Source organism: Oncorhynchus tshawytscha, linkage group LG06 (genome assembly GCF_018296145.1).
Source record: "Oncorhynchus tshawytscha isolate Ot180627B linkage group LG06, Otsh_v2.0, whole genome shotgun sequence".
Lineage (NCBI taxonomy): Eukaryota > Metazoa > Chordata > Actinopteri > Salmoniformes > Salmonidae > Oncorhynchus > Oncorhynchus tshawytscha.
This window is the reverse complement of record NC_056434.1, coordinates 33,645,489-33,659,906: the sequence shown is the minus strand read 5'-3', so window position 1 is coordinate 33,659,906 and position 14,418 is coordinate 33,645,489. Positions and strand designations below refer to the sequence as shown.

Genomic DNA, 14,418 nt, shown 5'->3' with positions numbered 1-14,418 from the left:
GTGTGTAGGTATGTGTATGTGTATGTGCATGTGTGTGTGTGTGTGTGTGTGTGTGTGTGCATGTAGAAAAAAAGCAGTTGAACTTGACCTGGAACATAAACTGGAGATAAACTCTGAATTCCTCAGTTCCTGCTGGAACCTCCCAAGATAACTCACAGTTGCTGCCAGTCAAATATCTGGTGTGTGTTTGTGTCTCCATTACTCACTGGTGTTGATGTCTACAGAAGCATTTGTACTCCTCCTCTCTCCATTGCTGCTGATAACATCTACTGTGTAATGGCTTCCTGGGGAGAGGCACTCAAACCTGTAGGACCTACACACATACGCTTGCACGCACGTGCACACACACACACACAAACATGCAAACACACACAAACACAACCAGTGTTACCCAGACAGCAAGGGGCAGCTAGATCAGCCAATAAGGACAGTGTGCCAGGAGCGCAGGACTCACCATGTCTCCTGGGCAGAGAGGTTCAGCTGCTGATTGGAGGTTTGGTTTGTAATTGACAGGATGAAGCATTTCACACCGCCGCTGGCTTGGCCCCAGCCAACTGTCAGAGACGAGGTGGTCTTACTGAGGATAAAAAACTCCACTGGACTGGGAGCTAACATACACGCACATGCACACACACACACACACACACTGATTAAGCAGAGCCAGGGAGACAGGTGTGTGTGTGTGTGTGTGTGAGTGTGTGTGTGTGTGTGCAGGGGGGCTGTCTGTGAGGGACTCTTTCAACCGTCCTCAGAAAGAAGTGGTACAGCCTGCCTGGTAGCAAACCAGAGAACACTGCCCTCTGAACACATACCTTCTGGACCTAACACACACATATTAACATATTCTATAGATATGCGGCCAAGTATCTATATAATGTGTGCCAACTCACATGAGATGGCGCTGCAGAGATGGATAGCTGCCGTCTTACGGGCGCCTGACCAATTCTGTTTTGTGTGTGTGTTTTTTTACGCTGATCGTGACTTTTTTTGGTACATAATATTTCCACCATAATTTCGTATGACCAAAAACAGCTTCTTAACATCAGAACAGCAATCACTAACCTCAATTTAGATGAAGACATATTTTTCAACGAGGCAGCAGCTGTGGATGTACTGCTCATCCCAAACCAGGCCCTAATCTCTTTCAAGTCCCGGAGATTCTCCCTGATGAGACTACGACGGTTGAGTAAATAAACCACCTCTACCCTCAGGAACATATAATAACTAGAGAACAAACTGGACGAGCTCCGTTCGAGACTATCCTATCAACGGGACCTGAAGAACTGTTATATCCTATGTTTCCCGGATTCATGGCTGAACAAGGACATAGACTGAACAGAAATAGAAACGCAACATGCAACAATTTCAAAGATTTGACTGAGTTACAGATAATATAAGGAAATCAGTCAATTTAAATAAATTCATTAGGCCTTAATCTATGGATTTCACATGACTGGGAATACAGATATGCATCTGTTGGTCACAGATACCTTAAAAAAATGATAGGGGCATGAAAAACATCAGAAAACCAGTCAGTATCTGGTGTGACCACCATTTGACTCATGCAGCGCAACACATCTTCTTCGCATAGAGTTAATCAGGCTGTTGATTGTGGCCTGTGGAATGTTGTCCCACTCCTCTTCAATGGCTGTGCAAAGATGCTGTATATTGGCGGGAACTGGAACACGCTGTTGAACACGTCGATCCAGAGCATCCCAAACAGGCTCAATGAGTGACATGGCTTGTGAGTATGCAGGCCGCCAATAACTGCATCAACGACATCGTTCCCACAATAACAGTACTTATATATTCCAACCAGAAGCCATGGATATATTTTCCAACCAGAAGCCATGGATTACAGGCAACATCCACACTGAGCTAAAGGCTAGAGCTGCTGCTATCAAGGAGCAGGACACTAATCCAGACACTTATAAGAAATCCCGCTATGAACTCTGATGAGCCATCAAACAGTCAAAACGTCAATAAAGGTAGATTGAATCCTCTTATGCTCATGGTATGTGGCAGGGCTTGAAAACAATCGTAGATTACAAAGGGAAACCCAGCCACGAGCTGCCCAGTGACGCAAGCCTACCAGACAAGCTAAATTCCTTCTACGCTTGCTTAGAGGCAAGCAACACTGAACCATGCATGAGAGCACCAGCTGTTCCGGATGACTGTGTGATCTCACTCTATGTACCCAATGTAAGTAAGAATTTTAAACAGTTTAGCATTCACAAGGTCGCAGGGCCAGACGAATTACCAGGACACGTATTCAGAGCATGCACTCACCAGCTGGCAAGTGTCTTCACTGACATTTTTAAACTCTCCCTGACACAGTTTGTAATACCTACATGTTTCAAGAAGACCACCATAGTCCCTGTGCCCAGGAACGCCAAGGTAACATGTCTAAATGACTATCACCCCGTAGTACTCACATCTGTAGACATGAAATGCTTTGAAAGACTGCTCCTGGATCACACCATCATTCGAGACACCCTGGACCCATTCCGATTTGCATACTGCACCAACGGATCCATAGATGACGCAATCTCTATTGTACTCCACACCACCCTCTCCCACCTGGACAAGAGGAACACCTATGTGAGAATGTTGTTCATTGACTATAGCTCAGCGCTCAACACCATAATGGACTCCAAGCTCATCACTAAGCTCAGGACGCTGAGACTGAACACCCCCCTGCACAACTGGATCCTGGACTTCCTGACGGGGCGCCCCCAGGTGGTGAGGGTTGGCAGCAACACATCCGCTACGCTGACCTTCAAAATGGGCATGTGTGCTTACGTCCCTCCTGTACTGCTTACGTCCCTCCTGGTTACCCACGACTGTGCTGAAGACACAACAGTGGTTGGCCTGATCACCAACGACGATGAGACAGCTTATAGGGAGGAGGTCAGTGACCTGGCAATTATCATGGCCAACTCCACACACACCAACACAGTCATGAAGAAGGCACAGCAATGTTTCTTCCCCCTCAGGAGGCTGAAAACATTGGACATGGGCCCTCAGATCCTCAAAAAGTTCTACAGCTGCACCATAGAGAGCATCTTGACTGGCTGTATCACCACTTGATATGGCAACTGCTTGGCATCCAATCTAAGGGCGCTACAGAGGGTAGTACATACGGCCCAGTACATCACTGGGGCCGAGCTCCCTTGCTATCCTGGACCTCTATACTAGGCGGTACCGATACAGCAAGTCTGGAACCAACAGGACTCTGAACAGCTTCTACACCAAGCCATAAGACTGCTAAATAGTTAGTCCGGGTAGCTATTGGTTAACTATTTAACTATCTGCATTGAACCTTTTTGCACTAACTATTTTGACTCATCACATATGCTGCTGCTACTGTTTATTATCTATCCTGTTGACTATTCACTTTATCCCTACCTACAGATGAAGTCAGAAGTTTACATACACCTTGGCCAAATACATTTAAACTCAGTTTTTCACAATTCCTGACATTAATCCTAGTAAAATTCCCTTCTTCTTAGGTCAGGTAGGATCACCACTTTATTTTAAGAATGTGAAATGTCAGAATAATAGTAGAGAGAATTAATTATTTCAGCTTTTATTTCTTTCATCACATTCACAGTGGGTCAGAAGTTTACAAACACTCAATTAGTATTCAGTAGCATTGCCTTGAAATTGTTTAACTTGGGTCAAACATTTGAGTGAATTTTGGGTGAATTTTGGCCCATTCCTCCTGACAGAGCTGGTGTAACTGAGTCAGATTTGTAGGCCTCCTTGCTCGCATACACCTTTTCAGGTCTGCCCACAAATTCTCTATAGGATTGAGGTCAGGGCTTTGTGATGGCCACTCCAATACCTTGACTTTGTTGTCCTTAAGCCATTTTGCCACAACTTTGGAAGTATGCTTGGGGTCATTGTCCATCCATTTGGAAGACCCATTTGCGACCAAACTTTAACTTCCTGACTGATGTCTTGATATATTGCATAAATATATCCAGATAATTTTCCGTCCTCATGAAGCCATCTATTTTGTGAAGTGCACCAGTTCCTCCTGCAGCAAAGCACCCCCACAACATGATGCTGCCACCCCTGTGCTTCACGGTTGGGATGGTGTCCTTCGGTTTGCAAGCCTCCCCCTTTTTCCTCCAAACATATCGATGGTCATTATGGCCAAACAGTTCTATTTTTGTTTCATCAGACCAGAGGACATTCCTCCAAAAAGTACAATCGTTGCCCCCATGTGCAGTTGCAAACTGTAGTCTGGCTTTTTTATGGCGGTTTTGGAGCAGTGGCATCTTTCCTTGTTGAGCGGCCTTTCAGGTTATGTCGATATAGGACTGGTTTTACGATGGAAATAGATACTTTTGTACCTGTTTCCTCCAGCATCTTCACAAGGTCCTTTGCTGTTGTTCTGGGATTGATTTGCACTTTTCACACCAAAGTACGTTCATCTCTAGGAGACAGAATGCGTCTCCTTCATGATCGGTATGACGGCTGTGTGGTCCCATGGTGTTTATACTTGCGCACTATTGTTTGTTCAGATGAACGTGGTACCTTCAGGCGTTTGGAAATTGCTCCCAAGGATGAACCAGACTTGTGGAGGTCTACAATTTTTTTTCTGAGGTCTTGCTTGATTTCTTTTGATTTTCCCATGATGTTAAGCAAAGAGGCACTGGGTTTGAAGGTAGGCCTTGAAATACATCCACCGGTACACCTCCAATTGACTCAATTGATGTCAATTAGCCTATCAGAAGCTTCTAAAGCCATGACATAATTTTCTAGAATTTTCCAAGCTGTTTAAAGGCACAGTCAACTTAGTGTATGTTAACTTCTGACCCACTGGAATTGTGATACAGTGAATTATAAGTGAAATAATCTGTCTGTAAACAATTGTTGGAAAAATGGCTTGTGTCATGCACAAAGTAGATGTCCTAACCGACTTGCCAAAACTATAGTTCATTAACAAGAAATTTGTGAAGTGGTTGAAAAACGAGTTTTAATGACTCCAACCTAAGTGTATGTAAACTTCTGACTTCAACTGTATCTACCTCAAACAACTCGTACCCCTGCACATTGACTCGGTCCTCGTACCTCGTGTAAATAGCCAAGTTATCGTTACCCATTGGATATTTATTCCTGGTGTTATTATTTTTCTATTATTTCTCTTGTTTTCTCTTTGCAATGTTAGGAAGGGCCCAAAAAATGCTGCTTAACTTGTAAACATTTCACTCTTAGTCTATATGGCACTTGATTTGATACTCGACCACATACACACACATTATACAGATACTCGACCACATACACACAGTATACATGCACACACACTTTATAAACACACACACACACACACACACTCTACAGAAGTACCATAAGCGTGTGATGACAGTCGAGACAGATTACTTCATAGTTGTGTACATGTCCAGGGGCTGGATCCCAAAGCATCTCTAATGACGACTCTGTTACTGAGCCCTCTCTCACACTGCTGGGTGACGGCAGAAGTACACACACACACCTGACAGGGTTGGCCAACACGTTGTCAGATTCTCCCCTCTGCTAGAAACATACACACCACCTGGGGGGCTCAGCGCTACACACACACACACACACACACACACACACACACACAGTCAATATACTGTACAGAACCACATAAACACACACTCAATATATTTATAACACACACAACCATGCAGAAGCACACCTAAAGAATTACACGAACACAGAGTTTCATACCAGTGTGTATGGTCAGTTCCTCCACTACTTGCCACATCATGTTCTGTGACGGCGTTAACTCTGACCCTGTACTTCCTGAACCCCTCCAGTCCTCCAATCACAGTCGACCTGGAACTGTTGGCCACGCCCCTTCTCCTCTCCTGGCCTGAAGCTACATCCCCCCAGCAAACCAGGAACAGCACAGCATGCTGGGAGTCTGGGGCCGTCCAGTTTACTGTGATCTGACTGGCTGTCACATTGCAAATGGTGATGTTCCGAGGGGGAAGGGGCCGTGTGTGAGTGATGTGCGTGTTCCCAAGGCTTCAAGCGGCCCCAGCGAGGTGAGAGGCTCTGAGGGACAGAGAGTAGATCTTCCCTGGGGACAGACCTGGCACCTTCGGCCCTCTGGACAATAGGGACACTGGGACACGACCTGCACTTCTCTTCTCCCTTTCTTTCTCCTCTTCCCCATTTTCTTCCCCTTCCTGATCTTTGTATTGGACATAGAGCTGGGGGGGGGTGACATCACTCCAGTGGATATCTGCTTTTCTCTCTGTTACATCCAGCAGTTCAAAGGTGAACAAACGAGGGAAGAGAGGGAATGAGAGCGACAGAGAGAGAGAAAGAGAGACAGAGAGAGATAGGGTTAATGTGTGTCTGGCAGTGGTAAAGAGGTATTGGTTGTATATTTACTTGGGTATTGACTGTATTAATGCATACTTTCCCAGTAACGGATAAAGGGTAAAAGGATGTGGCAGAAGAATGGCGTAAGAAAGTAGCCGGGTCCAGTAGAGTTCTTCTGCAGGGCAAAACAGTCCGTCTGATTGGCTAGCAGCGATAATGATAGCACTAGCCATGTTGTAGGAGGAGCCATCGGACGAATGGGGCCACCTCTTCTCCTGTGAAGAGAAACAACAACAACAAAAACATTTTGTGTGTAACGGTTGTCAACTTCCTCCTCTGAGGAAGAGTAGTAGGAAGGATCGGAGGACCAAAATGCAGCGTGGTATGTATCCATAATGTAATTTAATGAATACAAAATACAAAAGAACAAGATAATCAAAATGAAAACCGAAACAGTCCTGAATGGTGCAAACACTGAAACTGAAAAATAATCACCCACCAATCAAGGGTGAAAACAGGCTGCCTAAGTATGGTTCTCAATCAGGGACAACGATTGACAGCCGCCTCTGATTGAGAACCATACCAGGCCAAATACAGAAATACCAACTCATAGAAAAACAAACATAGACAACCCACCCAACTCACACCCTGACCATACTAAAACAAAGACATAACAAAAGAACTAAGGTCAGAACGTGACATTGTGTGTGTTTGTGTCAGACAGACACGCTGAGAATGTCCCAATCATCAGTTTTAAATCACAGACTAACAGGCTCCTCTCTAAGGAGGAAACTAATGTGTCTGCCTGTTTAGAAAAGCAAACACCATTCATGCTAACACAGCCCGTTTCTCTCACTCACACGCTTATGTGTGTGTGTTACCTTTCTGTCATTGAGAGCGGTCCAGAGCAGTAGCAGGTTGTTATGTGTGGTCAGGTGAGAGGAGAGGAGGAGGAGGTCTGTCTCTGTTTTAACGTCTACCAGGTGACCTCCTGAAGCCACGCCCATACAGGTTTGCTGGGCGTCGCCCCATGACAGGCTCTGCCTACTCACACTATAGTAGCTCCTTCCGCTCGCCAGCCAACCAATAGGACATTGGGCTGAGGAGAGACAATAGTCAACTCAGACATATAGCAGTCAACGTTAATTACATCTACGTGTGTTATTCTTTTTTTCATAGATCTTGCCTCTTGCCTAAATAGCAGGAAGAAGATTATACAGTCAACTCCCCTGTTCTTGACTATGGTCACACCATTTACCAGATTGCAGCAGACACTACAGTTGTGGCCAAAAGTTTTGAGAATGACACAAATATACATTTTCATATGATGGCAATTTGCATATACTCCAGAATGTTATGAAGAGTGATCAGATGAATTGCAAAGTCCCTCTTTGCCATGCAAATTAACTGAATCCCCCAAAAACATTTCCACTGCATTTCAGCCCTGCCACAAAAGGACCAGCTGACATCATGTCAGTGTTTCTCTCGTTAACACAGGTGTGAGTGTTGACGAGGACAAGACTGGAGATCACTCTGTCATGCTGATTGAGTTCGAATAACAGACTGGAATCTTCAAAAGGAGGGTGGTGCTTGGAATCATTGTCCTTCCTCTGTCAACCAAGGTTACCTGCAAGGAAACATGTGCCGTCATCATTGCATTGCACAAAAAGGGCTTCACATGCAAGGATATTGCTGCCAGTAAGAATGCACCTAAATCAACCATTTATCGGATCATCAAGAACTTCAAGGAGAGCGATTCAATTGTTGTGAAGAAGGTTTCAGGGCGCCCAAGAAAGTCCAGCAAGCGCCAGGACCGTCTCCTGAAGTTGATTCAGCTGCAGGATCGGGGCACCACCAGTACAGAGCTTGCTCAGGAATGGCAGCAGGCAGGTGTGAGTGCATCTGCATGCACAGTGAGGCAAAGACTTTTGGAGGATGGCCTGGTGTCAAGAAGGGCAGCAAAGAAGCCACTTCTCTCCAGGAAAAACAGACTGATATTCTGCAAAAGGTACAGGGATTGGACTGTTGAGGACTGGGATAAAGTAATTTTCTCTGATGAATCCCCTTTCCGATTGTTTGGGGCACCCGGAAAAAAGCTTGTCCGGAGAAGACAAGGTGAGCGCTACAATCAGTCCTGTGTCATGACAACAATAAAGAATCCTGAGACCATTCATGTGTGGGGTTGCTTCTCAGCCAAGGGAGTGGGCTCACTCACAATTTTGCCTAAGAACACAGCCATGAATAAAGAATGGTACCAACACATCCTCCGAGAGCAACTTCTCCCAACCATCCAGGAACAGTTTAGTGACGAGCAATGCATTTTCCAGCATGATGTAGCACCTTGCCATAAGGCAAAGGTGATAAGTAAGTGGCTCGGGGAACAAAACATCGATATTTTGGGTCCATGGCCAGGAAACTCCCCAGACCTTAATCCCATTGAGAACTTGTGGTCAATCCTCAGGCGCGGGGACAAACAAAAACCCACAAATTCTGACAAACTCCAAGCATTGATTATACTAGAATGGGCTGCCATCAGTCAGGATGTGGCCCAGAAGTTAATTGACAGCATGCCAGGGTGGATTGCAGAGGTCTTGAAAAAGAAGGGTCAACACTGCAAATATTGACTCTTTGCATCAACTTCATGTAATTGTCAATAAAATCCTTTGACACTTATGAAATAGTTGTAATTATACTTCAGTATTCCATAGTAACATCTGACAAAAATATCTAAAGACACTGAAGCAGCAAACTTTGTGGAAATTAATATTTGTGTCATTCTCAAAACTTTTGGCCACGACTGTACTCTTACACATTCAGCCATCAACTTGTACACAAAACTCATCCTCCTAAAACTTGAAAGCATTTTACAGGACAGTACTCATCCCCTTCACTTAAAATTCAGTTCAGCAGCAGCCGGACAAGGGGAAAGAGACTTCTTCAAAATAAAATCAAAACAGATAAATATGGGGACTGGTTTATTCCGGCAGCCATTAGGCTGTATAATAGATAGTCTGTTGGTCCTTCGTGTACACTTTAATTTTTAATGTGGAGCTATAGCACTTGGACTAAATTCTATTGTGTCGTTTTTGAGTTGTCATGTTTTATCTACTGTCTTTTCAAGCACATGACCAAATGAGTTTCCCCCTGGTGGGATAATACAGTTGATGTGAATCTGAATCTGGTTGGCTGGTCCTCATTAAAGTCCCGTAGATCACTTCATTATTCCCATTTTGTTTACAAAGCTCTACTACACAACATTCCAACTCACCTAACTTCACTATTAAAATATGAGATACCAAAACCGTTAACAAGGTTGGTTAACTCTTGAGGTTCCTCGGGTCTCCACCGAACTAGGTAAATCTGCTTTTAGTTTTAAAGCACCTCATTGCTGGCACCAACTACAAAATACATTACAACTGGATGTTCTGGTGTTGCTCGAGCAATTTCAAATACTGATTGGGAACCTTCTTATTGAGGAATGCAATTGTTTTTCTTGAATATTTATGTTGTATTTTACTTGTTTTATATTGTATTAGATTTGTGATTTTGTCTCATGACATTGTATATATGCAGGGCTCCCTTATGAAAGAGTCCTGGTCTCAATGTTGACTCCTAGCTTAAATAAAGGGAAAAAATGTAAAAATATACCTGTATCCATGGTGGTGTGTAGTCTCTGGGTGAGGCTGATGTTGAGGTGTGTGAAGGGCGTGGTCAACTCTGCTGTGATGCTGTAGTGTGCTCCAGGCTGCAGACCTCTCACTGCGTACGAGGAGTTGTGTGTGTGGTCAGTGTGTGTGTGTGTTTGGTGTGCATGGTTGTGAAGAGTGAGGGCAGTGAGAGTCTGTTGGATCTGTAGGGTGCAGGACAGCAAAGCACTGGTGGTGGTCACCTCGACACGGAGAGAGGAGAGGGGGACAGGAGCTACACAGTGCACACATAAACAAACACAAATGCCCGCACACACGCACGCACACACACATACACACACACGAACCTGTTACAACTGCACAAGTCTAATTGTGAAACAGTAAACCATTCCTTTTCATCCATTATCTGTTAAATTCTGTTGTATAACAGGACCATAGAGATCAGGGGTCAAGGTTAGGCTCACCAATATGAAAGGTCTTAGTCTTAGTTTTTTTTATAGCGTTCCATGTGATGTCACTTCCTACTGGCTCCTCAGCCAATTGCAGCAGCAGCCTGCAGTCAGGTGAACACTCAGAGCGGCCAATAGGATCAAGCCACACCTGAAGGGGCGAGGACAGAGAGTGGTTTAGTGGTTGCCAGTTGCCAGTTGTCCAGTGGTTGTGTGGTCAGACCGTGAGGTTGGGTGATGGTTGTATGGTGGGTGGGTTCTGACCGTGAGGTTGTGTGCCATTCTGTAGGAGATAGTGTAGCAGTCTGGACCAGAGGGGAAGCGGCCAAACATAACCTCAACAACCACGACCGCCAACTCGGCCGCACTGGACACAAGAGAAACTGATCACCTGGAAAGAGAGGGAGAGTGAGAGGGAGAGTGAGAGGGGAAAGAGAGAGACGTTCTATACATAGACATTCTATAAATCGCTCAGACTATAGGTGTCACATTTGAAACTTTGACACAGACTGTTAAACGAGAGTTGTGATAGATAACTGTTTCACCTAAAACTAATAGCTAGAAACTGTGTGTGTGTGTCTTACCTGGATGAACCCTATCAGCAGCCACACATGCACCATTCCATCCATTGGGAAGCCTGGTCCTCTCATCAGTGCACAACAGGAGTGACATGCACTATCCTCTAAAGATAGTACCACAACATGCATACATCCAATATCCATATGGCTTTGGAATCAGAAAACCTGTCTGTTTGGATATCTCATCTATGTACCGAAGAGTGAGGTAATGTCCAGTGGCTTCAGTGAGGACTGAGGTTGTCAGTGTTCTGTGTAAGAGGAGGAGGAGTGTAATCACAGCTGAACTGTACCGAGGAGTCCTCCCCAGTGACGCAACACAACTTTGAATTTAGCGCTCCGCAGCAGCATACCGAGAAGCAGAGCCTCGTGTGAAGACACGCACAGTCCAATTCAATCAGTCTGTGTGTCGTTCAGTCCAATTTTTTCTGCCCTGCCGCCCTTTCCTCTTTGTTGGGATAAGAGCAGGTTACTATGACAACCAGGCTTGCAGCCACACAGAGAGCAACTCCTGGGGAGAGAGGGAGAAATAAAGAGAGGGAGAGAGAAGGATAGGGAGAAAGAACAGGGTGAAAGTAAAGAACTTAAAGTAGACCAGATAGACAACATTCCATATACCTCAGCCTCTTTGCAGATTTATTCTCTAGTGCATTCAGGACCACTCTCTCTTTCTCATACAGACACACACACCCACTGTTCAGTCGATTAATTTCTGGGCTGTATTGATGCAGTGATTTGCTAATCAACTCCACTGCTGTGTGTTCCACACGGCAGATCAAAAGAGTCGGTGTGTGTATGAGAGAGTGAGTGTAGAGAGAGCTGAACAGCGAGTAGTTGAATGTGAGCTAGTGGTTTGTGCGAATGATAAAAAAAGGAATAATTTACTGATCAATCACTAATCAATGACGGATCAATGTAGTTTCCTGCCCCTTCAATACTTCACTTCTTCCTGATGGAGGTCACTGGTATTTTACTGATGACGAAGTGTCATTAACATGGTTTATTTAAATGGTAATTATATACTGAGTGCACAAAACATTAGGAACACCTGCTCTTTCCATGACATAGACTGACCAGGTGAATCCAGGTGAAAACTATGATCCCTTATTTATGTCACTTGTTAAATCCACTTCAATAAGTGTAGATGAAGGGTAGGAGACAGTTTAAAGAATGATTTTTAAGCCTTGACACTATTGAGACATGGATTGTGTATGTGTGCCATTCAGAGGGTGAATGGGCAAGACAAAGATTTAAGTGCCTTTGAACGGGGTATGGAATTAGGTGCCAGGCGGTTTGAGTGTGTCAAGAACTGCAACACTGCTGGGTTTTTCACAATCAACAGTTTCCTGTGTGTATCAACAATGGTCTACCACCCAAGGGACATCCAGCCAACTTGACAAAACTGTGGGAAGCATTGGAGTCAACATGGGCCAGCATCCCTGTGGAACACTTTCAACACCTTGTAAAGTCCATGAATTGAGGCTGTTCTGAGGGCAAAGGGGGGCGCAACTCAATATTAGGAAGGTGTTTCTAATGTTTTGTACACTCAGTGTATATACACACACATTGTTACACAGACCCCCACACAATAATTACACACTACCAGGCCAGAGAAACACAAACACACATCAGCACTGAACACACTGAGTCAGCAGGGGAGTGTGTGTGTGGAGGAGGATGGAAAGTTTTCCATTCATGCAAAAAAACACCAACCAGTCAGATACTGTTGAGTATTTTATTGTTCTATTCTGAGTGGTAACATCTGTGTGATGGCAACAGCACATACTGTATGATTACTGGCACAATGCTTCATAATAAACAACACAGCACATACTGTATGATTACTGGCACAATGCTTCATAATAAACAACACAGCACATACTGTATGATTACTGGCACAATGCTTCACAATAAACAACACAGCAGATACTGTATGATTACTGGCACAATGCTTCACAATAAACAACACAGCGGATACAGCCTTCTGTAGAATTACAGATCATCTACTTCCAGATGCTTAGGTGGATTAATAATTAATTGATTTAAATCCAAATACTTTTGTATAAAAGCTTTACATTTGTAATGAATGTTTTTTGTTCTAAGACAAATATTAGCGGCATATTAAACATGTCAGTCATCAGGGGAGAACTAGATCTCTGACATACTAAATCAGCAGTAGTCCTGTCAGCTGGGACCAACTGATCTGAACATTATAAAGCCAGAGAGGACTAGCTAGTGTTACACACGAGGAGGAGCATGCTACAGCAGTACAGATAGGACTAGTGTTATCATAGTATAGGAGGAACTGGTTACAGCCCTACACATCTGTAATGACAGGGTCACTACAACAGGCCAGCATACACCCTTCAACAACAGACTGAAGGAAGACTAAAGAACTCGCCTACCTGGACGCTTCACCTGTCTGACCTCTAACCTTCCATCCTCCGTCCAACCTACTGTTTGCCATACTGGAGCTCACATTGACTAGATCAGGGTAGATAGACTTTAGTTTTACGTTAAAAAAGACTGTAAAATCACCAGGAATTCAGCTAAAAATGAGTTTAGTTTAGGAAATGTTTCCAAGTATTCCCACAAAAAAAAAGACGCGTCTCAATGTATGAAATGATTGTTATTTTTTGGCTTAGTTGTGGTCAATTTGCAATGTAACTAATCAAAAGAGAACTATCACGTTCTCCAGAAGCTTGGCTGGTGCATAAAACCTGTGAATTCAGACAAACAAAGAGGTGTAATGGGTTCACAAAATATGTTGCATAAAACTTAGTTCATTATTCAATGTTACATTTTTCTACTGCATCAGGGATAGTGTACACAGATGTTTCGTCTTTACAGCCTTCTTCAGTGTGTAGGAACCTGTGTACAGTGTACAAATTATTATAATTATTTTCCATGCCCCTGACCATCCTCCTGAATCTAGTTGCCTACCCCTGGATTACAGTAGATCTCTTTAGTTCCATAGGCAGGAGCAGTCTAGAGGTTCCTGGAAGCTGTAGTCCACCAGGGTAGCATTGCGTGAGCAGTAGAGGGTGACGGAGCGGGATTGTAGTCCACTCTCTCTGCAGCACTTACAGAAGCGGGCGTGGCTGTTGATGTTGAAGTTAAATATGGTGGCAGACGGACACTTCCCATCACACGAATACACTGTCAACTGAGAGAGAGAGAGAGAGAGAGAGGGGTGGTAAGATTTTATACTCCATAAAAAAAACATCTTATTGATACTGTCTCTCTCTTACCGGTGCGTTGCTCCTGCAGTCGTCTTTCCTGATGGTGGTTCGGATTGCTACACGCTTACACATCTTACCGTCCTCCTTACCTAAACACACACGCACACAGAGGAAACGCTGAGATACACGCAAGCACACACACAGCTTTCAGCCCCAGAGTCCTGTCATTCACACAGTA

At 44.3% G+C, this 14,418-nt stretch overlaps 3 protein-coding genes across 6 annotated transcripts in view; all 3 read right to left on the bottom strand.

Annotated features, from left to right (window-relative positions):
* LOC112245177 (phosphatidylinositol phosphatase PTPRQ-like) overlaps nt 1-577 on the bottom strand; it is a 46,521-nt gene extending 45,944 nt beyond the window's left edge. For 2 of the 4 annotated variants that reach the window (XM_042323205.1, XM_042323206.1), the window contains exon 1: nt 207-400. The gene's annotated coding sequence lies outside the window, so the exon portion shown is untranslated. Of the gene's footprint in view, nt 1-206; nt 403-454 lie in introns of those variants that run through there. The other 2 variants (XM_042323204.1, XR_006083604.1) reach the window with 2 other exon arrangements.
* Nucleotides 578-5,564: 4,987 nt separating this feature from the next.
* On the bottom strand, nt 5,565-10,373 carry LOC112253474. Its single transcript, XM_024425439.2, has 5 exons — nt 10,361-10,373; nt 9,976-10,248; nt 7,209-7,426; nt 6,424-6,602; nt 5,565-6,256 (listed from the first exon to the last, which is right to left on the bottom strand). Exons 1-5 carry the CDS (start codon nt 10,371-10,373, stop codon nt 6,229-6,231), a joined length of 711 nt encoding a protein of 236 aa, XP_024281207.1. The 3' UTR covers nt 5,565-6,228.
* Nucleotides 10,374-12,727: 2,354 nt separating this feature from the next.
* Nucleotides 12,728-14,418, bottom strand: part of LOC112253473 (otogelin-like protein) — a 53,237-nt gene continuing 51,546 nt past the window's right edge. Inside the window, exons 54-55 of the mRNA XM_042322752.1 lie at nt 14,250-14,329; nt 12,728-14,164 (exon numbers count right to left, since the gene is read on the bottom strand). Of these exons, the coding sequence (XP_042178686.1) occupies nt 13,964-14,164; nt 14,250-14,329 (281 nt within the window). The 3' untranslated portion in view covers nt 12,728-13,963. The remainder of the gene's footprint in view (nt 14,165-14,249; nt 14,330-14,418) is intronic.